This window comes from Protopterus annectens, chromosome 2.part2 (assembly GCF_019279795.1).
Source record: "Protopterus annectens isolate FY-2018-M chromosome 2.part2, PAN1.0, whole genome shotgun sequence".
Lineage (NCBI taxonomy): Eukaryota > Metazoa > Chordata > Ceratodontiformes > Protopteridae > Protopterus > Protopterus annectens.
In genome coordinates, this window is record NC_056730.1 from 809,276,027 (window position 1) to 809,300,205 (window position 24,179).

A 24,179-nucleotide genomic window follows, 5' to 3' on the forward strand; every position below is an offset into this window, starting at 1 on the left:
CAGACAAATTGTCCAGTTAACAAATATTATCAAAACCGGATTTGTGAAGTCTGGGTTTTGTGCCAGCCCAGACGCCGTGAGAGCAAGTGCCCTCCCACTTTTACAGCTGCAGCAGGCTGGCAGCAGTGCAGCACAGGTTGATTGCGGTATTAGTGCCGACTTCTCCTTTAAGTTATGAGAATCATCATGCAAGCGTGTTTATTACACCACCACCAGCATGGAATGGAAATGTAATTGTGCGCAAATTTTAAGCTAGCTAAGCCTAGGCAGCCAGTTCCATGAAGAGCAAGAGGCAAGACTGGGGTGTGTGTGCGTGCGTGCGTGCGTGCGTGTGTGTGTGTGTGTGTGTGTGTCTGTGTGTGTGTATCACTGTGTGCTACTTAAAAGCTTTCATCTACGGAGGAAATAATTAGATAGCCTAGGTCAGGTGAGGACTTACACAATTACTAATTAATTATAATTAATTCTCCTGGTTTCAGGTTTCTCCATTCTGAGTATGCTACAGGAAAATCATCTTAATTTAAACACCACATTTCTTTCTACTTTGGTGTGACTTGCAACTACTAAACTCTCACTTCTGTGGATTCTGTTTCTGCAGGGTCTTAATTCTATGATGCCCACAGACAGTGCCATAAAAGGGGTCGCTGTCAACTTTCATCATGAAGGGGGAGGGACAAAGTTTTGCATAACTCTCCTAGGTTTTTTCATTACCTTTGCAATTATACAAATTAAAAAGTGGTTGGTGTCACTGTGCTCTAAGAAAACCAGTTTGCGAGCTGCTTACGAAAATAAAAGGTTAATAAGCAGTGTGTTACTCTCTCTTTTTTTTTGTAATTCATTTAACAGCCTTTGTGCATAAGATCAATGTCCTGCTACTCTCTGAGGAAAGGAAAGTCTGTGCTATTAGTAGAGGATGACAGTAGGGACTGACACAATAATCCGCTAAGAAAAATTCTTTGCTGTCTGAAACTCTAAAAGATATTTTGTTAGTATATGCCTCTGAAGGATCTGTAAGATTGTAACTGTGGTACTTATCAGGACCAGGGAGATGAGGGTTTGAGAGTCAGGGGTCAGTATAATTTTTGTAAGGTTAATAATTGAGTATTAACTGTGTGTGACAGAGAGAGAGAGAGGGAGAGAAAAGAATGTTTGAAAGGTCAAAAGATGTAGTTGAGGAGACAGAGTATGATATAGTAAGAGAAGTGAATAGGTACTTAGAACAGACAGGAGAGAGCTAGGATAAATGGGTATACCTCTCATCAACTTTGGTCAAGAATTCTAGGCAGCTGAAACTAATGGAGGGGATGAACCAAGGCCCACTATCAGCAAAAGATTTTAAATATTAATAACAACTGGAAAGACCACAGAAGTACCTCACCAAGAGGATCACTGGCCTCAAGCAGATGCCCTATGCAGCTCGACTGAAGAAACTCCAACTGTACTCGGTTGCATACTACCTACTCATAGTTGATCTCTGCCTGACATACAAGGCCATGTCCAACCCAGAATTGATGGACATGCTCCACCTAAAGAAAACCATATCCCCTTGAACCACACACTGCAGGGATCTAAACCTCACCACAACAATAAATAGGACGTGCTGGAGGGATAGAATCCTGTCCCAGAGACTTCCCGTGCTCTGAAACAAGATTCCAGTCTACATTAGGCAGAGCTCCTCGCTAACCCTCTTCAAGAGAAACCTTGATGAGTGGATGGGAAACAGAAAGTTTACCCCAGGGATCACTTCAATGGCTCTGCTGGACAGAGGCACAGGGAACTAATCTAAGGGGGTGGCAAAAGGCAACACATTCCGGCTAGGCTTATAAATGCCTTTGGGCAGATAGCCTAGTACCTACCTATGAACCTATTACTCTAATTCACTTAAAAAAGTCAGTAGTACTTTTGCATCAACATGCATTTTCTGTACAAGATTCTTATATTTGACATTATTGACTAATTTTCAATCAGATAACCTGACAGTCAGTATTTTTTCAAAGGAGATTGTAAAAATATGGGGGAAAATTAGGGAATTTCTGCAAAACTCTCAGTATTTCAAAGATATTTCAATGTGTAATAGATGAATTTTAAAGAGAGACTCGTGAAAGCTGTTCAGTTGTCCATAGGCAGATCATCTTAAGGAAAATTAGGGTAAAAGGAAAGGTCCTATAAAGAAAGGAAAACGGGAGGAAAGGATGGCCAAAGGTTAAAGTATTTGGAAGTCAGGGACAAGACACATAATAATTAATAATAATAATAATAATACCACCATATGTTCACCAGGTAGGCCAAGTGGGGTACATACAGTCCTTTGCAAACTGGAACAAATTTCTGGGTAAGTGTGGCAAAAGATAGTGGAGGGAATCAGACCCTATACCACAAGAACTATACAATGGCTAGACTTGGAAAAGGCAAGACTCAATAGGATGTTTGCAAGTAAACTGGTGAAAGGGGCATTTTTTTCTTTTAGTTCTTTTGCTGGAAAAAAAGAGAGGGGACAGTTTTGGATTGTTTCAGGAACGGAGACATGTCACTGAGGATGGAGAAGGTGAAGTGATGAATGAGTTATTTGTCTGGCAGTTTACCAAAAGGCATAAGGGGAGGGAGACAATATGGCAGGCATACCTCTCAACTTTTTGCCTCATATTTTTGGTGTGTTCTCCTAAAATCTGTACCTTTCTGGCAAATAGATGAGGATTGAAGTCATTAAATAATGACAGATATTTGAGTTTAAGGCTCCACATCCTTTAGAAAATTCATGCTAATGCAAAACCTATTATTCTATCAACATTTTAAGTTTGTAAGAGCAATATTTAAAATCTGTCCCTATTTGTCCCCCCATTCTTTTAGGCTTTTTCCAGATTTTTTGCTCTAAGAGGTTGAGAGGTATGATGGCAGGGTATAGAGGCATGGGCAAGGGAAGTACTGGATTGATGGGATTCATTACTGTGGATGGAGTGATGTTGGAATTGTCTTGACTTGGGAGACTGAAGTTCTAGGACTAAATGGAATTCTGACTGGGTACTTGGGAACCTTGTCAGAACATTGGCAGATCCTTTATTGGAACTTTTCACTAGGTTATTGAGATGGAAGAGTATTAGAGGACTGTGACTGTGATTTCTGTTTAGAAGACGTACTGGACTATCCATAAATCAAATCAATTCTCTAGTAGTCAGGAAAACACTGTACAAACTCCAGTATTCTGTTTCACAAAAGGAAACAGAATATCAGTGTTTGTTAAATTGGCTGATTTGCTATACTTTTTTACAGAAAGGCATAGTAAATCGGCTAAAAGCAGGCATCAGTAACAGAAAAAGAGGGCGTTCCCATCAGCTGATGCCATGGTGATGTCACAACATGGGTGGAGCATGGATGGGAGAGGGGGTGGGAATGGGTGGAGTAATGGGCGATCCGAGGGGTGTGACCTTAGTCCAATTTTAGCCACAAAGAAAGCTGGCAACCCTATTCATGAGTTGCTTCAATACAGTTTTGAAGGTAGGTAGGTTAGTAATAGAATAGTTCTCACAGTAAGTGTGAACGAGTTCCATGGTTTTGCAACACAGTGCGAGAAGAGGTTTTGTCCAGCTGTCTGGCAAGGTTTATATATCCTGCTTGGGTTTTAAGGAGTGATGATGTTACTTAGGGCTGAGCAGGGAGTGGTTTTGTAGATCAAGTTATGGAGTGTTGGTATATAGTAGGTAGATGGGGAATTCTGGCCATTTAAGTTTTCTTTAGTGATAAGCAGTGATGGGTTCTAGTTTGAGTTGATGGCAAACTTGGCCACTTTTTTATAGCACTTTTCCATTTTGGATCTAGAGGAGATCTGTAGATTCGTTAAGTACTGGAGCATCGTAAAGCAGGGAGGGTAGAAGGAAAGTTTTGGCAAGGGTGGTTTTTAGATGAAGTGGGTGTGTGTGTGCTTGTTTTTATAAAGTGCGCCAAGCTTCTGGTGTTTTTCTTTTTCTTTTTAGATTTGTTGAATGTGAAGATCGAACCAAACCAAAGCTTATCATCTCTGACAACACCCAGTAATTTAGTGTGATGGACAGTCTCAGTGGTTGTTTTGTCAGCAGAGAGAATTTTGAAGTTGTTTAAATTAGTAGTGCCACTCTGGCTGAAAGAGGAGCAATTTATTTTTTTGGGAGTTGAGGAAAACCTGGCAGGTGGTAAGCCAGCATTCGACAGCAGAGAAACTTTGGGTATCGAGGAGAAGCTGAGGTAGTGTGCGAGAGGTACAGATTATTGTGGAATCATCAGCATATTGGATTAGTGTTCCACAAGTAGATGCAGTACGGAGATAAATTTGTAAAATTGTTGAAAAGAAGGAGCCCTAGTATGGATCCCTGTGGAACTCTAGTGGGGCTCTCTAGAAAGGGGGAGATCACATTTGACCATTTTACAAATTCTTTCCGATTTGTGTAAGTAGCTGTGGAATCAATTTAGTATCGGTGGGGTAATTTCTATGTTAGAGAGCTTGTTCAGAGTTAGAGAGTGAGACACTGTTTCAAATGCCTTTGAGAGATCAAGAAATAGTGCTGATACATAGAAACTAGACTCTCTAGCTCTGTTTACTATGTCGGTGAAATAAGAGTGTTCTATTTGTGCTGTGGGCGGGACGAAAACCATGTTGGGTGTTTGTGAGGAGCCTGTAATGCTGTAGGTAATTCATTAGTTGAATATGAATACATTTTTCCAGTATTTTAGCAATGGGGGAAAGTATGGCTATGGGTCAGAAGTTTGTAAGTTCAGTGGGGTTACCATCTTTGTGAATAGGGGTGATATGGGACTTTTTCCCGATACTGGGTACTTTGGACTCGGATATAGATTGGTTGATCAAGATACTGACATGGAGTCAGCTGCAAGTTTTAGGTATGTTGGTGGGAGGTTGTCAGCAGAGGCAGAGCAGGGTTTACGTTTGCATATCAGTGTTTTTATGAGGTTTGTAGGCACTGGTTGAAGGGTGAAAGTGGGATGTTTCTCAGAAGGTGATTTTGTGCAGTGGAGGTTATAAGGGTGAGAAGAGCCTGAGTCAGGCCATTGGGAATTATTGTGGGTAGATAAAGCGGAAGATTGATGGGTATTGGAGGATTTAGTGGTAAGATCTCTTATAGATTTTATCAAGTGAATGTTAAAGTCTTCAGCAATTTGGGAGGGAGGAGCATTACGTGAGATCTTGTTTTCCTTTTTTTGATCTGGGGTGGAGTAGGGTTGTCATAGTGGACCAGAATTTGTTTGGATTAGTTTTGTGCTTTTGCTGTAGGTGACTGTAAAATAGTGGTTTGTCTTTGGTAAATATTTTTTTTTTAGCTTGGATATGTAGCTGCTTAAAAGTGATTAGGTCTTGTTTTGTTACTTTGTTTCTATAGATTCCATGCTGTGTCCTTTTTTTCATTAGGTTTTTACATTCCTTGGTTCGCCAGGGTATGGGATTGTTTTTGATTTTATTTGGTGTGAAGTGGGGCTTGGGTATGTAGTAGTTTTAGGAAGCAGTTATTAAAGTAGTGTACAGCCTTGTCTAATGGCAAAACCTTAAGTGGAGACCAGTTTATTTCCTGTAGTAGTTCATTAAACCTGTCCTTAGAGAAGTTAGGGAGATTACAAACTTGTTTTAGGGAGTGAGATTTTAGAGGGTGGGTGTTGACTCGAGTGGCGAAGACTGGTAGGTGGTCACTAAGGGTGTTTAGGTATGTACCAGCATTGGGAAAGTTAGCAGGGTGTGATACCAGGATCCATTCTAAGGTTGAATGTTCAGTGTATTGTTTGTTGTTCTTAGTAGGGCTGGTGATTAGTTGCAAAAAAATATATAGGTTGATGCTGTTATTGGGTAAATGAGGTGTAATAGTTTGCCAGTCTATGTTCATGTCTCCTAAATTGATGGTTTTGTGTTGAAGTGTTTGGGTAGTCTATGAGATTGTCTTATAAAATGGGGGTACTATTACCTGGGGAAATGTAGAGATAAATTATACAGATTCTCTTTGTATTTTTAAGGTGTAGGGATGATATCAAAAATTTTGCTGAGGCCAAAGCAGGGGTGCCATTTGTGTATGGTGTGATGTTAAGGTTGTCAGAGTAGAGTAATGCTAAGCCTCCACCTTTCCTTTTGATTCTGTCAGACCTGAGCAAGTTGTAATTAGGAGGAAAGAATTCAGAGTCTGATATGTTAGGCTTTAGCCAGGTTTCAGTGAGGGCTAGTATGCTGGGCTTGTACTGATCTCTCCAGGCCTGTAGGGGAGATATTTTGTTGTCTATGCTTCTGATGTTGAGGGTCATAAAAAGTTAATTTTTTATGGTGAGATTTATAGAGATGATTGATGGTTGGGCCAGGGTTGGGGTGGATTTCACTGCATTGTGGAGATTAATTAGGAGTATAATGTGCTTGTTTAAAGAGGGTGGCTGAGAGAGGTATGAGACGAGGTTTGTTTTGTGCAGAGTCCTGGAGTGTTGGAATTAAGTAATAGGGTAAATAGTATGGGAACACCTGAGGGGAGATGTTCAGTGGCCTATAATGTTGAATGTGGTGGATGGAAGCATGGATATGAGTAGGGCATGTCTGAGGGTCAGCTCCCAGTGTTTTCCCCTGTCTACCTGATGAATCTGGCCATCTTGGGCAATGCAGCAATTGCCTCATTTACACAGACAACCCTCTCCTCCTACCACCCAACACTACAACTTGTGAGAAATGCACTTGTATAGCCAAACTGGAAGCAAAGCTCTCTTCACCCAAGACTGGACTAGACAGTCAAGAGGAGACGGTGAATACTTGCACCACACTGCACTCATCACATAGTCCCTCAAAACCTACACCACCAAAACACACACATAGCAACACAAAACACATACCTACATTCGCAGAGGCTGTCAATAAAAATTTGCTCAAGCAACAGAGACCTCCAAAGCAGAAATGCATGCAACCTCCACACCCCAACACAACCCAAATGACACATAGCCCACAAACTCAGTTTGCCACTCAACCACAGCCCATAAGGCATAACAACGTACCCAACACTCTAGTCGTAGGTGACTCTATAGTCAGGCACACTGATGTTCCACTCACCAGGCTAAACAAGGAGAAAGTTACATCAGCTGCCTGTCAGGTGCCAGGATCCGCCACATAATGCATGCACTCAGGTCACTCCAGAACAAGTACAAATATGACTCTGTCATTGTCCATGTTGGTGTGAATGACCTGAGACGTACCTCCCTAGACTACATGAAAAGAGACATGGAGGAGCTCTCCGATCTTGTAGCCCAGGCAGGTGTGACCCTAGCCCTGAGTAGCATCCTGCCATCACCCAGAATGATACCACAGTACAAGGACAAAATGATTGACTTCAACAATTGGCTAAGCTTCTGGTGTCATTCTAAGGGGATCCAGTATCTGTCTGCCTGGGATGACATGATTGACAGACCACAATGCTTTGCCAGAGATGGCCTGCACTTGTCGCCCTTGGGATTCCGGATACTGGCTAAGGCTCTTCCAACCCCTATAGTGCCTTTTTTAGGCAAGGTTCAAATGACAAATTCACCACCGTAACAGGTACAAGCAAGCAAAATCAGAGGGTAATGCTACTCAATGCTGGAAGTCTAAACCTCAAATGCATTCACTCGAGGCACTCCTTAAAATGGAGAACATCGACATTTGTGCAGTGAGAGACCTGGTTCAAGGCTCCAGAGACCACCCCTGCATTACCAGACTGTAATTCATGCTACAACTTTCGACCACCTAACCTGGACCGAAACACTAAAGGTGGAGGCGCGTCCATATTCATTAAGGGTATCCACACCTCCAGGCTAGTTGCTCAGCATAATGCATCCGAGATTATCCAAGTGCAACTAACTCTGGTCAGGATCGGTATCCAGATTATAACTTGCTACAGATCCCCCACCATACCCCAGGATTCACACTCCTCATTTCTTGATACACTGGAAAATATTGGGGTACACCCCAACACCCTAATAATGGACAATTTCAACTACCTCACCATTAACTGGGAAAACCATTCATGTACCAACTCTTTAGCTCAACGCTTTCTGGAATTCATAAATTCTAACACCTTGGATCAACTTATCCGCACAGCAATATCCTAGACCTGGTCATTACCAACATGGGCGACCGGTGTTCCACACCAGAGGTCAGTTCCTCATTGGTCATATCCGACCACAAACTAATCAGCCTAGACTTCCACATCCCACCCCACCCCCACCCCCCATTAGGGAAACCACTGTAAAAACTTTCTACAAAGCCAACTTCATGCTGATTAAGACAGAAGTGGCAAACTTCACGACACCCATGCAGATGGGCAGTAGAGGTACGACTGCTGAATCCTACACAAATGCACTTTATAAGCACTTACGAGTGCATGGATCGCACTATCCCTAACAGAACCAATATGCTGTCCTCCAAAAAAAAGGAAGCCAATCTGGTGGTCCCTTGCTATAAACAAATTCTACAACAGAAGAAAGAAACTGTTGCAAAAAAAGAGTAAAATCCCATGACTGGAAGAACTCCCTGGTCAGCCTCAGTAAGAAGCTGAGATCCCTCATAAAATCCTCCAAAGCTAGTTATGAAAACAAAATCGCCACTGATTCTAAAAACAACCACAAAGCATTCTGTAGCTATGTCAAGAGTCTCAATGGCAACACTCAGTTCTGCTCTGAGTTACAGCACAATGGCACTAAATATATCGAACCAACTGATATTGCCAACATCCTGGCAGATAGGTTCAGTGCTAACTTTACCCCACCCTCACCCCCTAAAGGGCCCATCTCTGTATCCCGAAGAATGCAAACTTCCTGTAATCACAGCTGCACAGGTAAAAACTACACTCTTCAAAGCCAAGAAGACAACATCCATGGGACCTGACAACATCCCAGGCTGCGTTCTGCATGAACTACGGAATGAACTGGCACCTCACCTAAGTACCATGTTCAATCATAGCCTCACCTCAGGCTTTGGGCCGACTGAATGGCGCACAGCAATGGTTATACCACTCAACAAAGGGGGAGCCACCACAGACCCCGGGAACTACCGCCCCATTAGCCTAACAAGCCTGGTCTGCAAGGCCATGGAACATATCATCTTGGAACTTACAAACAAAGCATTGGTAATCTCCAAACTCTGGACCCCACCCAGTGCTGGTTTGTAAAAGGAAGATCATGTCTCCTAAACCTGATTGACTTCTTTGAAGCAGTCACCAAAGCCGTAGACTAGGGTAAGGTGGTTCACACAGCCTATCTAAATCTCGCCAAGGCTTTTGACACCATCCCCCACTTTGGAATTATAGATAAACACTAAACTAGGTATAAATTCCTGTGTCACAAGATGGGTTGCCAACTGGCTCACTGACAGAACCCACACTGTGAAAGGAGCAGACTCCAAATCCGACTTCAGACCAGTGATAAGTGGAGTACCACAGGGTTCAGTCCTGGGTCCTCTCCTGTTTGGTATCTGCTTTTCTGACATACAGGCTAACACAGAAAGTCTTTGGCTAACAACGTTCGCAGATGACTGCAAACTAGGAGCCATAACTGAAACTCCTAATGATGTGGACATCCTACAAAAGGGCCTCACTGAGACAGATGCCTGGTGTCAAAGCCATGGCCTCAAGCTCAATGCCAGAAAGTGCATAGTCATCCCCTGTGGTAAAAACTCTGTACCCATGAGCTACCACATAGGTGGTAGTCTACTTAACACCGAAAATGTGATGAGACCTTGGGACAAAGGTGGACAGTCGTCTCTCCTTTGATAATCACATCGCCACTTTAAGACAAAGGTGGACAGTAGTCTCTCCTTTGATAATCACATCACCACAGTAGTCAGAAAGTCCTTCTACGTGGCACACCTCATCACAAGTTTGTCATCCAGAAAAAAAGAGGTCATTGTATTCATCACTCATTAGACCCATTATAGAGTACAACTCCCCTTTTGGTATGTACTTCACAAGACATCTACAACAACTGGAAAGGCCGCAGAAATACCTCACAAAGAGGATTACCGGCCTCAAACAGATGCCCTACGTAGACGGTCTCAAAAAACACTAGCTTTACTCCATCGCATATCACCTACTCAGAGGCGATCTCTGCCTGATGGACAAAGCTATGTCAACCCCAGAGCTGTTGGACATGCTCCACTTAAAGAAATCCCAGTCCCTCCGAGCTACATGCTCTAGGGACCTAAACCTTGTCACCACAATAAACAAAACATGCTGGAGGGATAGATTCCTGTCCCAGAGACTTTCCATACTCTGGAACAAACTACCTATCTATATCAAACAAAGCTCCTCATTAGCACTCTTCAAGAAAAATCTTGATTGGATGGGAAATAGGAAATTCACCCTTGGGATCACCTCTGTGGCTCTGATCGACAGGGGCACAGGAAAATAATTTTCTTGGGTGGCGAAAGCCAAGGTACCTTTTTGGCTAGGCTTTTATAGGCCCTAGGGCCGATAGCCTAGTACCTACTTATGAAGCTATAACTTCTTGGGGTAAGTTGTAGAAGTGGTGGTGTGTGCGAGTATTTTTAAAATAGTGGTTATTGTGGCTGAGTATTGTTTTGGGGTAGTGGTACATATTTGGTAATTGATATGGAGTGTTCTGCTTACTGTGTAATGAAAAAGGGTGGATTAGGTAGGAGATTATAGTGTGGGGTGGGGAGAGACTTGTGAGGGTGTTTGTGGTAATGATTGGTGTAATGGGAATATGGTGGGAGATTGAGTGGTGTAGGTATGTTAGGGTAGAGTTTATCTAAGTATAAGTGTAGGAGTAGTGGAGGTGGATGGAATTTGGGGGTAGGGAGGGGAAGTGGAGTGAGTCCGAGCGTAGCAGGTTGGATCACAACAGGACTAAACCAGACTGTAAAAACATCAGTGAAACTGTGAGTAGCAGCAATGTGAGGCTACTGTTTAAGTTTGAGTTTATGGTGAACTGACCTAGATAGTTGGGATTTAATGACTGTAGAGGTGCAATAAGCTGGGTAGGGGAAAGCCAGAAGTAACCAGGAGAAGTAAACTAAGGCAGTTAGGTTCACTGGTGTGAAATAATTCAGTATCTGAGTGAAATAGGTAGGCTAGAGCAGTATGAGGGTGGGAGGGTAGCAGGATTATAGGGTCGGTGATGTGCTTACAGCTTTACAGTTGCAGTATCAGTGCAGGTCAAAGTGAATAATGGGACCTGCAGTTAAGACTACAGAATGTGTTGCGGACAGTAGTGGGATTATGTCTGGACTCTTCTATCCTTCTAGCTAGTTTGAGATGTGTTCTGTGCTGATGTTATCACCCAAAGTTTAGCGTAAGAAAGGGAAGAAAAAAAAAAGGAGTTAGATACAGTAAGGAAAATTATTGTTTTTAAATTGGGATTTACTAGTAGTTCTGCTTGCATGCCATGTCAGAATGTAGTTTATTAAAGTAGTTCTTGAATACATATATTTTTTAATGCTACTTAGTTTATCTTGACTGAATTCATACTTAACTGTGCGTTTGTATTATGTTGTCCACCTATGTAAAGCTACATGGTTGGCATGCTCACCTCTCTGTCTTTTGAACCAGTTTCTTAAAATATTTTCTTTCTGGTAGCTATGTTATATCTATCATGTAGGTTTCTAAGCTTCATGCCCTTATTTAAGGGAAAACCTATCTGGTGTTTCATATACACCAGGTCTATCTAAGAATTTGCTCTTATTTTCACCATAGTTAGTATCTGAGCTGTCAGGCCATCCATCTTCTTGTGTTTTTCAAAGCAGACTTTTGAGGAGGGGAAGCGAGTCTTTCATAACTTCTTTAAAGTTCTCTATCAGCAGCTGCTTTACCCTCTTCAGGGTGCTTGAGATCAGGAATACTGACCTGCTTACTGTCTCCTTCACTCTAGGTAAGGAGTCTGTTGCATTTTCCAAACCGATCTTGCTGAATTTATCAGCTACTTTAATTTTTCATCACTGGCTGTTAAACAGGTCACTGTCAAATACTGTCAGTGGTAATTCTGCCATGGACATAGCTGCTGCTTTTGCTCATTTCATCACTGTATCTGTGGTAAACATATGCACCAGAGTCATAGTCTTCATTGATGATGTTCACTAAGCAGTCTTGATTAGTACTATATTCTTAAGAGTAGAGCTTTCATGATGTATTTGTGCTACAGGATTCTGCCTCCTTAATTTTTCGGATGGCATCTGGTTTCTGTCTCTGTTTTTCGCAGGTTTTATGATTATGGGCTTGGCTTCTTCTCAGGTGTATAACTACTGCAAAGGATCCTCGTACATGTAAGTACTCCTTATATATTGCTATTTTTGAGGGCCTTCTGCAGTGGGTATCTTTTCCCTTTCTTCTATCTTCATGTTAGGATAGAGTCTTTTAGCTAAATGAAGCAGATGCTCTAAATTTGAGTGTTGCATCTTATAATTTTGTGGACCTTTACTTACAAATGCAACTCCACTGTGTGTGATGGGGCTCAGGAACTGATGATCCTGGGACTAGGCGCACCTCCTTATATTAGCAGAAGGACTTCCCAGCATGTGATGGCTGGGGGATGTGTGTCTCTAAACTAGAAGCTTGAAATCAAGAAATTAATGTCTGAAAGGGTTCCAGGTAAGAGAACCCAAGTGTTATACTCATCCACTTCAGAGGGCCTGCTCGAAGGGCCTTTGATATGATGAACATTCATATTTTTGTTGTTGGCTCTCTTCTGTAGAATTATGATGATTCCAATTTTAACACTGTATGGGTAAGTAGTCTGTTTTGCAGTCATGTCTGAAAAAGTTTTTGCTGTTCTTGTTTTCACTGTCATGGGATGTACATGAAATTTGTTGGCATTTGAAACTCCCGGAGAAAAGAAGCAGAGAGCCTGTGTGAAAATTTATTGGTAAGATAATCTACTGAGGGTGGGGGAGGAGTAATTGCTAGTCGTTTGCCAGTCTGGTGGTGGTTGTCTGCTGCACCTAATACTTTTGTGAAAATCCCATGTGACTGACCCCCATCCATTGTGTCCTTTTGGGATTTTACTTGCAAGACTTATTTTTTGGTCTTCTTATTGAAATATTATTGATGAGGCCAAGTATATGTTACTTTGCAATTGACAGAAACATTCTAGGAGTGCGGTTGGGGGTCCTGCTTTCTGATATAGACTGTTGTAAAACTGTTTTGAAGAGCACCAGTAATATTCATGAAGTATGAATCTATTAACAGAAATGCTGTCAAAGATCTGGATTGAAAGGAGGTATACTTTATCTGCTTCTGTTTTGAAACCATCATTATCTTGGTTGGCACTTTCATCAATGAAGTAAACTAGAAAATGATGAATTATCTTTACAAAAACTATGTACTGCTTGATTACTTATTCTCTGAATATTGTTTCTGCACCATGACAGGACATTGAGGTACATTTATGGCTGTTTACAGAAGTCTGTCCAGCAGAAATGGCCTAACAATGCAACCATGAGGACCAGAGTTGTTAGGTAAGCTGATATGTGGATATATTTGTGATTCTAAACATTGCGCTTTTATTTTGGAATAGGCACTGGTTTCCAATTTGTAAATGAAGCAGTTCTTGTTCTGGCTAGAAGAGAAAACGCCACATTCAGCTTATCCAGAAAAAAGAGAAATGCATAGACTGTGATGGCCAAACGGTTACTACCTGTCTTCAGAGTTTGTATTTCTTTGTAATCCATTAACTCAATGAGTAACAAAGTAAAGGTGTTCTCTATTGTGATGTGTCCCTTTTATAAAAACATTTAATTGTTATTAAACTATTTAATGTAGAAGATGGGGGTGGGAAGAGGCACAGAAACAGTCTATCCGTTGGGGCAGGGCATTGGTCTGCAGCCTGCTTATGACTAGCATTGTAGAATTTTGTACAGGTCAAGCAGTCACATTCATGTTCTCCACTGGGTGAAGGATTTGTTGTTTACCACTTAAAGGTTGCCATTAGGTAGAGGTCAGATGGCTAAACCATGGGCATAAACAGATTGTGAAGAGGGCTTCAGAGTTTCAGTTGATGCAACCAGATTGTGTCCCTGTTACATTTGCTACAAGATCTGAGCATTGTATAGAAAACCAAAGCCTTTACTTGGCTACAAGAACCATGGCTAATCTTCTGGTCATCTTTCAGCTCCCTTCTGAAAGGGAATTTCATCAGGACATTGGGGTATAGTAACAAATGTTTGTCAGTGTGACCAGATGTAAAGTAACAAAGGAACCAAGGAAAAATATACAGACTTGTTGATAGCCACAGGTGATGATGACTAAACAATTTGATCAGCCAGTAATTGTCTTCGGGGACCATAACTATGACTGATGCTTCTTAAGCTTAAATAGTCAGTAGTATGTCTGACTTGCTTGATAGTCTGAGTGCAGGAAAAAAGATTGGATTGTGTTTGGATTAGTGTAATGTTGAGAAACTTCCTCAGCATTTTTAATTTGCTTCTTTAACTCATTGATAGTCGGATAATTTTGACATTCCTGTCTGCTAGCAGGCTGGATCACGTTTGCATAACATTATGAGGCTGAAAGAAAATTAAATGTGAGAAAAAAAATAAGTTGAAAAAGAAAAGCAGGTTTTTGCATTTCTTTTTTTAGCTTGCTATGATTTTCTTTCATTTAATGTGCTTGGTTATTGCACTGAATACTGCAGATTCAGTATTGTGATTCAACTACAGTGAGACAAAAGCACTTTTGTATAGGCCACTTTTAAAGTGCTTCTGGCTTGTATGAGGCACTGTAGCCCAAACAGCTGGCACTACCAGCAGAATTAGCACAACTCCAATAGCCCTGTCAGCCTTAATGAGTTAAGCCGTTGTCAAAGAACTTTAGCTCATGTGTCTTCCATCTCCATCGTTTACATATTGATGAATTAGTACTGCATTTTTTTGCATCCTTACATTTTGCCTTGAAGAGTCGATGACTTTATTTTGCATTTTCTTATGTCCATCTAAGATTCGTCTTTTATGGAAATTTTTATTAAAACTTAGCATTTTTCCTAGTTTCTTTCCAGTTTTCCAGAAGCAAATATAAACTATGCATTTTAGTAGAATTTTACTCCTTAACTTCTGATTAAGTTAACTGTCCCCATTTTAGGAGTTTAAAAAATATATCTGTTCATCACTAGGTCACTGTAGCAGTAACTTAAGCTATGTAGGAAATATCCTGCCAAGGACTAGATGAATGGCAAGATTCCAAAGCTTTAGAGCACTTTCAGCACACCCTAACCACTGGAAGTGAGCAGTGCAAAGTCTTCGAAATTTCTTGCAGAAGAGTGCTGTGTGTTGTGGCTTCAGGAGATTGACAGTCGGCAAACACTTCTGCAAAGATTGGCAGATAAGTACCCCACTGGGGAATACTTTCCATTTTTACCATATTTTGTGAGGAAAAGTCTAGCTTTTCTACAAAAATACTGTTGTTGGGAGTGAGGATTAGTGGTTTTAGTAGTTGACAGTAAAAAATTTACCTCAATCCTTGATTGTTTTTTAGTCAGGAGGGAAGAGTGGTATTCCAAAGCTTTTCCTGTAGAGACAGCATCCTGAGTCCTAGCTCCTTTGTCATTCCTTTGTCAATCTCAAGAAGAAAAAAGTTATACAGGAGGCTTCTCAGTGTTCCTTCTTTCAGCATGATATCGCTACAAACTCTTCTATTATTCATTCTTCTGCAGGCTTTCCTGGTGTCTCTGAATTTGAAAGGGCACCTGCCTCCACATTTCTGAGGTTTTCAATTTGCTTATCACACTTTCAAATTCTGTGTTTTGCCTTTTAGACCTTCTTCAACCCACAGAGTTTTCACAAAATGCCTGGTTGCAGTCATAGCTTACTGCAGGACTCTGCGAATCCAGATATTCCATTATTTGGACAACCTGCTAATACAGGTGTCTTCTCAGCAGACCCTCTTGACTCACCTTGAGTTCACCTTGTCACTACTTCAGGGTCTGGGTTCACAATTATCCTAAAGAAGTCCACAATGGAATCAACCCACGACCAAATTTTCTTGGATGCAAACTAAACACCAGGCTCATGCAGGCCTTTCAACACCAGATGAAAGTGCCGATCCTCTCCTGTTTCTATTTTCTTCTTCCTTTTCAGACTTGTACAGCAAGAGAAACTCTTGGAATACTGGGGTTCATGGCCGCAACTATACCCATGGTCCCCTTCATCAGACTCAAGATGAAGACAATCCAGTGGTACCTGCAGTCCACCTTGGCCCAACATTCCCTAGACACCTGGGTACATTTTCTACCTTGCTTAAAGAAGGAAATCCTTCGGGGGGACATCACAGATAAAGCTCAACCCAGGTTTGCCTTTCAAAGTGTAGATGCAACAACAGGAATTGCACATACATGATGCATGGAGAGCATGGACAGGCAACCTGACAGTTCAGGAACAGTGGCCACCAAAATCTAAGATCAGGTCACATCAATCAAAAGAGATGTGGGCACTGATCCAAGCCCTGCAGATCTTCTCCCAGTCTTGGAATCCAGGTCCTTTAAAGAGTTCTCGCAGCCACTACTACTGTCGTGCTACATAAATAAGCAGGGAGACACCAGATCATTTTTCCTATGCAGACTGGCTCTTTTGATATGGGAACAGGTCACAAAAGCAAGCCTGTCTCTCCAAGTAGTTTATATTTCCTCAGAAGGACAGTGTCCTGGCAGACTTTCTAAGCAGATCAAGAAAGGATCCCCATGAATGGATGCCGAACAAGGAGATCTTCCTAGACATAGTCCACAAATTGGGGGAGGTCCCACAGATCTATTTGCCTAAATCGACAACAAGCACCTTCCTCATTTTTGCTCCAGGACATACTGTCTTCAAGCTTGGAAAAGGAATGCAACTTCCTTTCCTTGGAAAGTGAGGTTCCTGTATACCTTCCCTCCATTTCCTCTTTTTCCCAATGTCTTAATAAAGCTTCAGAGAGACAACTCAAAGAGCTAATAGAATAACACTTTTTTCTTCAATATGCATTTTCTGAACAATAAGAAGTATGAAACTCTTAATTCTGGTGTTTTTGATGGAATGTAATTCTCAGTGATTTACTAGAATATAAAAAATGTACTAAGAGCAGAGCAAAAATATGGGACAAACTGAAGGACAGTTGAGAGTCATGGACTGCACACAGAAAAAAAGCTGTTTTACCTTCTGCTTCTGTTGTTTGCTGGCCAGCATTGTCAATTATTAGTCCCTAACAACAAAAGTGATTATAACAGCATTTGTGTGTGTTGGGGGTGTAACAGTTGTTATGATTGGGTCTTGCTCTAGAGAAATACTTATTTTTTCTTGATGTTGGAGTGCAGTCACCACTGTCCATGCACTAGAAGTATGTTACATAACCCCTTTCAGAACTGTGGAAAAGCTTTTTACAGTCAGTGGTCTGTCATTAACTTCCATCAAAAAATAATCTATAGAGCCAACATGAGGTTAAGACAGTCAAGATTCCTGAAGAGCAGTTGGTCTTAAGCTTTGACAGTTTAACCTTTGACATGTTTGTGGTAGATGTTTGCACCATGACTACTTAGTACTAATTGTGTACATTCACTAGGCCCTGTAGTCCGGATCTCTGTTTTACAGCTAGAACCTCCTGTGGGACTTCAGTTCTCAAATGTATGCCTTTTGGTATGTTTTTAAATGATGTGTCTGGTTCCTGTCTTCCCCCTTCCATTTGGGGAGTATGTGTTTGTTGTGTGGAATTCTTATAGAAGACCCCTTGTATCTTATTCACAGTTAGAGCTTCCTTACTGTTTTTTTTTACCTCCTTATGCCCAAATTGTTTTCATCATCTGAGTCCCACGGAACCTCCAATCTGTGGTTATTGTAAGTTTGCATGTTTTTACCCATGTTTACTTTTATTTCTAAAGACAGCTTTTCCTTGCCTGATAGGGCCAAGATCTTGGGGTCTTATTCATTGAGGGTTATTGTAACAGCAGGTCATAGCATTTGTGTGTTATCTACTTTCTATGAATTCACTGCAGTCACAGTTTTATTAGCAGTACTGTATTCGCTATGAAAGCCTAAGCTGGTGTAATTCCAACATTCAACGGGACCTTGCTAGGTATGAGAGGCACTTGTATGCAGACAGCATCACTAGGAGAATTCTTCAGGTTGTCCTGTCTGCTTCCATTCCTTCACATCCCACATCAGTGATGGAGTATTTTCATCTGCAAAGTGGCTTACACTTATCAGCCATTTATTTTTTTTAAGAAAATTTCAAAAATACTTTAAATTGATGTGGCTGTGGTAGGCTGTTGCCATTATGTAAACCATACTTTTCTGTGTTTTGGTTATTTTTATTTTTATTCTTAATCTCCTTTTTTTCCTTTAGATAATGATAATAGGGACTTAGAGGAAAAATTGGGCAAAAGAGTAGTCAGTAAACACAACAAAGTTGAGTAATCAAAAGAGTTGAGATGATGTATAATTTACATTTTATCAATTTAAAAAGTGCATGCCGGCTGGACAAACATGCCTGTTGTAAATCCAGCATTACTCATGCAAAGAGGTTTGGTAAGCCATGCTAAAATGTATCTCAGCTGCATTGACAGAAGTTACAGCTGCTCTCTTTCTTGTTATAATTTCTTCTGTTCAAGTGCTGTTGCTGTCTGAATATATTGCGGAAAAAAGTATTGCATGCCACTGTGAGCACTAGCTGCTGTACACATGTTTTGACAGCAAAAGAAACTCAAAGGTCAGGATTCCAGTTGGTCAGTGTGGACACTCCCTTAAAAAAAAATAAAATAAAACGGGAGGCAGAAACTACTACTATCTGTTGTGCAAGTGTCAGTAGCACATGGTGAGAGCATATGCAGTACAAGCTTTAGGTGTCCCCTACAATGGAGAAGCCACAAACTAACACTAAAGTCCTTTATATAATCACATTATTTAGAAAAGTATGATTTTTTTTCTTAAATAATGTGTTTGTATAATAGCTATAAATTCACTCCTTTGTGTTGGTAATGCTGTATTTTCTGAATGGTAGGCTTTATTTAATCACTCAAAATTTGGCCTCATGTTTGGACCATACAGAACTTGGGTAAATCAAGCATTACCCACACTCAGTCATGCATTATTGCTAAATTTTTTCTTTCTTTGTAGGGTGCTGTTTTTCAAATGACTCCCAAACACTGGAACATGCGATCAGAATTAGAATTTCTTTATTGTTTCAGTCATTAAAACCAGTTGGTCGCAAAGCAGTGAGAGCTCTAGCTTATTTATTGCAAAAACATTGCTGTTGTCTTAAATTTCATCCATCTTTCATATTGTCATTCATGCAGATAAGTCTAAATTATCGTGTTTGCCTGATGTTATATATTTTGCACAATTCTAGTGAAAGTTCATTCATTATGTATCCTCAGTAGTAAACAAAATATTGTTAATCTCATTCATTCGTTTGGGTATATCTTTTTCCATTCTTGTTCAGAAATTTAGCGAAAGAGAACAACTCCGATTTCCACATATGTATCACATTCATGTGTGCGTTTGTTTTTCCCTTTTTTTTTTTTTTTTTTGCATATATGAAGTTAGTTTCTGAAATATCAAGGTTTTGCTCAAAAGTAGTAGTGCTGCCAAAACACAGCACCTCAGTAGCATTTTCATCATTGCCATTGTTGTTGTCCTATGAAACGGTGTTGGATCTGGCAGTTTCAGCAGTAGAGAAGCCTGGTACTTCCATCAGTTTCTCATCAACCTAGGCACTACATAACATTACCTAATTTGGCCTCTATTCTGATCTTCATATGTCATTACTAGGCAAATGACCACTAAGGCCTTTACAGGCACAGCTTTGCACACCAAGCCATTTGGGTCCCAAATGTCATGGAAATTCATATGGTGGGGGCATGTTAGAAGGGGGTAACTTAGGATTCATAAGGGTGTTAGGATAATACTTTTCTTATTGATTGCCTCTGTCCATAAGGGACATGGGAACCAGAATGGGAGTAAATTTACTATTTTCCACCCAGTTGTCAAGATTTTGTTTTAAAAGTGTCTGGGTGAAATCTGTTTTACATGGATGGGGAGCCTATTCCATAGTGCTTGGGATCCTTTGGGGGACTCATGTCTCTCCAGGACATTGTCACAAACAAACTTCAGATCCCTGGACCTGGTGTTTCTGGTGTTGTTTGGTTTGTGCATGCACAACAGATCCATCAAGACTGGGCTTGAGGAAGCTTTGTAAGCTAGGCAGAGATTCTCTATTAACAGCCTGTAGGAGAATAAATACAGAGACAGAGCCTTCAGTGTAAGACACAGTATTCGTGTCCTGAATTCTCCTGGTGAGAAACCTTTGTGGGTGTACATGCTAAAGGGGGCTTTGTATTAAATGATCGGTCTGATAAGGGTCAAGTAGAGTTACCTTAACTTCCTTGAACCCAGATGCCATACTCTTACCTGCAAGATGGACAACCTAAAATGGTTTCCTTACTATCTTAGCTACATGTTGATCAAAGGCCAGATTGCTGTTTACACATGTTCTCAGATCCGTTACTACTAGGTCAGCTCTTAGGGGTGGTTTATTGATGGAGTAATTAACTTGGGTTGATGGCTTCCCCAAAGGGCATTGTAATGCATTTTCTGATACCAAGTTTTAGGCCATGGCTTTGGCTACAGTCATTTGTCTGTGTTAAACCCTCTTGTTAGATGTTGGTATCTTGGGGGGAGTCTATAATAGCTCTCAATTCATAGTCCTCTGCAAGCTTGGTGAGCCAGAGGCCTTGAATGTTAGCCTTGACGTTTGAGAAGTAGATGCACGCAAGAGTGGGGCCAGCATGGAGCCCTGGCATATTCAGCTGGTGGCCAATCTTTTGGTGGAAGTGATCTCACTGATCTTGACTTGTTAGGTCCTGGCTTTAAGCCTACTGGCAATCCAGTGAATTATGTAGGGATTTATGCCTTGCTCAGAGAGCTTATCAGCAATGCCTGAGTTGGGGTATTGTGTTGAGTGCCTTGGCCTAGGTCAAGATACACAGTATACACTGTTTTACCCTTGTCTATTGCCTTGCTAATCCTCTCAAAGACGTTTACCTGGATAAGGAGGCATAACCATCCCTTAAAGCCAAATTGGGATGGGTCCTGTGTCTGTAGATTGCCAATGTCCTTGTTTATCATTTCCATGATCATTCCATTGCTGTGCATACTAGGCTTCTTTGACTGAAGGGCCTGTGGTTCCTTGTGTTAGTTGATTGTCCGCGTTTTGGGGGGGAAATGATTGTTGCAGTCCTCCTTTCACTTGGAACATAGCCTGGTTCAAGGATGTAGTTGAAGATTGCTTTGAGTGGTCCTGATAGATAATGTTTTCGACTATTCAGGAGGTAACTAGGGATGTAGTTGGGCCTCATAAAGGCAGTGTTCTTTGCTTTAGCAATTGCTCCCAATACCTGGTCCCTGCTGATTGCTGAGGGTAGTATATCTGAGCGGATTTTACCTAGTGGAGCTGGGGAGGACTGGGGCGGGGGGGGGGGGTAAGTTTGAACTGAATTTATCAACCACTAGATTTGCTGTCACCCTGATCAGTGAAGGTGGTACCATTCACCACCAGTTCAGCACACTGCAGTATGTTACCTTTATGGTTCCTGACATAGCTGAAGAAGACCTTATGATTGTCCTTAGCCTTTGAGGCTATCCTGACCATTGTTGGACTTGTTGGACTTAGACCTCTTTGTTTCTTGTTTAGTTCTATAAGAGAGCATTTGTCTTTAAAGGAGTTTCTTTTCTTGATTTTGGCCTTGAGTTTTCTTTCTTTTCTGGTGTTTGTTTTTAGTGTTTGTTTTAGGTTTACTTCTAGTAGGTTCTGCAACCTCTCTGCAGCCATTCACATGTTTGTACAGGGACTCTGAATAATTCTGCATAGGCAGCTGTGGTCTCAGGGTTAGGGTGAGCCTTGAATTTTGACAGAGTGCAACTTACTAGAATGTAGTTTGCCTTAGAATAGTTCCTAACTGTTGCTGGTTTACCAGGTTGACTTTTACTTCAAGGGAGACAGCTTTGCGATCCAACCTTACTAATGAGGATGTGACCGGGGGGGGCAACACTGTCCCATGTTAGTAAAAAAATAACAAAAAAAAAAATAAGAAAAACATAGCTGTGTCCATGTCTAAACCTAGACTAACCCAAAAAAATAAAAAGACAAAGGTAAGAAAAACATAGCTCACAGAGGTGAAATACCCATTAATAACCATTCCCCACCCAGACAACATTCACTTCTCTACAACCATTAGAATTCTATTACCAGGAAGATAACTTGTTATACTACCCATTCTGAGCCTATGCTCTTCTTCCCCTCTAAATACTATTCACAGTAACTTCCCTCCGTAGCTAACCACCTTTTATATTAACTATCATCCTTACATTCAACCTGGAAATACTTTTCTTTCTTTTTTACACACTTCTATAATGTTATCTCTGTATATGTATACCATACACCCACAATGTTTGCTTGATTTAAATGGAACCTTGACTGTAAACTGTCAGTGATTACATATTTAAGTGTCACTTATTTGCAATGTGGAGCGTTTCTCCCCGGGCCTCTGCTGAAAATGGGCATGTATCCATTCGGACTTTCCCGGTTAACAAATGTAAAATAAATGAAATAAATAGTATCTGTAAACTAGATTTGAATCCAGGATCAGCTGTCCTCTTTCTTTAATTTCACTGCACTTGCATCATGTACCACAGAAAAAGTCTAACTCTCCACTAACTATAAACCATTTACTAGGTAATATTTTAGTATTGTAGAGGAAACCCCAGTAAAACAGCTGTGACCAGACTTATCAGGGCAGGGAGCATGAGCGGAGGGTTTGAATAATGCTCCCTCTCCTTCCAAGACTAAAACTGAAATTTTAATGTTTTAAGTCTAAAACTGTCAATATAGCTTCATCTCTGAGGCTCAAGTGATGGTGTGATTTATTCGTTCTGCTCTTATGATAAAAAGAAAGCAAAAAAAAAGCAATTCTAATAGCTTGTGGCTGCCATGAGATCAGGCTGAATCTCAGTCTTAGGAGGACCGTCGAAACACGATTTGCTGACTGAAAAGGTGATGGGCATCTTGAAGGAAGAGTTATTTGATGTAGTGATGTCAGAACTGGACAAGATTAATACTAATGTATTGTACTGTATTAAAAAATCATATAAAAGAAAGGAAAAAGTGGAAGCATCTTTGAGTTCTCATTGTGATTAGTTGGTTGATTTGAAGGGTGACATGAAGGACATTGTAACACTTGATTTAATAACCTCTAAAAAAGCACTGGGACTTTTAGAGGTTAACGTTGAGTGTAGAAGGTAGAAACAGGCAAAAAGTCTGTTATTTAACGGGTATTCCTGAAAAGGCTGGGGGGGGGCTGATGTGCGTGAAATTCATGTTGGTGGGATGAATTGGTCTCTTGAAAGTGGAAAAAAGAACTGATAGACCCCATAGGGTTTTTTTTTCCCCACAGTCATTCTAGGTGAAGTTCTTTAACCCCATTTGGTTCATTTCCACACTTGCGAACTTCAAGTATTTTAAACTTTGTGCTTCAAGAAAAGAAGTAATGGCAGCAGGAGTAAGAGTGTAGCATGATCATGATCGAAAGAAGGAAGGCATGCAAGAGCAGCTTTTCATAATGCATTGAAGGTGTACAGAAAAGAGAGTCTTAAATTTAATATATATATATATATATATATATATATATATATATATATATGTGTATATCCTGCTTTAGAGGGGGCACAATCGCATTTTATGCTCCTAAAGATGCAGATGGATCAACAGCTTCAAGATGGAGATATGGCAAATCACAGATGGCAAATATTGAATAGAATGACTCTCCAACCACTTCAGATTGATTGAAAATGAAACAAATGCATGTTTTCCTGGTTGTGAAATATTGATGGATTTTCTAATCACTTTATGATCTGAACCACATTGACAGGTGCTTGTCTTAGTGGCTGATTGTCTATAGCTTCAACTTAAACTTTGTCTTTCTTTTAGTATTTGTAAGCAAACCACTGTACAATTAGAAGAAAAAAATGACAGATAATGGACAAGTTAGCAAAATAAATTAATACAAATAAAAATAAATAGCAAACAAAGCTAAACTAATAGTGGAACGCATGGATAAAAGTGGCGTTGTCACAAGCCAAAATAGGAAGAACATTTTGGAAGTACACTGAAAAATGGAACACAATTCATTTAGACACTAGTCTACATCCCTAAACAACCCTTTTATTCCCTCATCATCATTTC

The 24,179-nt window shown here is 40.7% G+C and overlaps 1 protein-coding gene across 1 annotated transcript in view; it reads left to right on the forward strand.

Annotated features, from left to right (window-relative positions):
* RASA1 (RAS p21 protein activator 1) overlaps positions 1-24,179 on the forward strand; it is a 3,076,403-nt gene that overhangs the window by 2,412,422 nt on the left and 639,802 nt on the right. Inside the window, exon 20 of the mRNA XM_044064149.1 lies at positions 13,355-13,441. Within this exon, the coding sequence (XP_043920084.1) occupies positions 13,355-13,441 (87 nt within the window). The remainder of the gene's footprint in view (positions 1-13,354; positions 13,442-24,179) is intronic.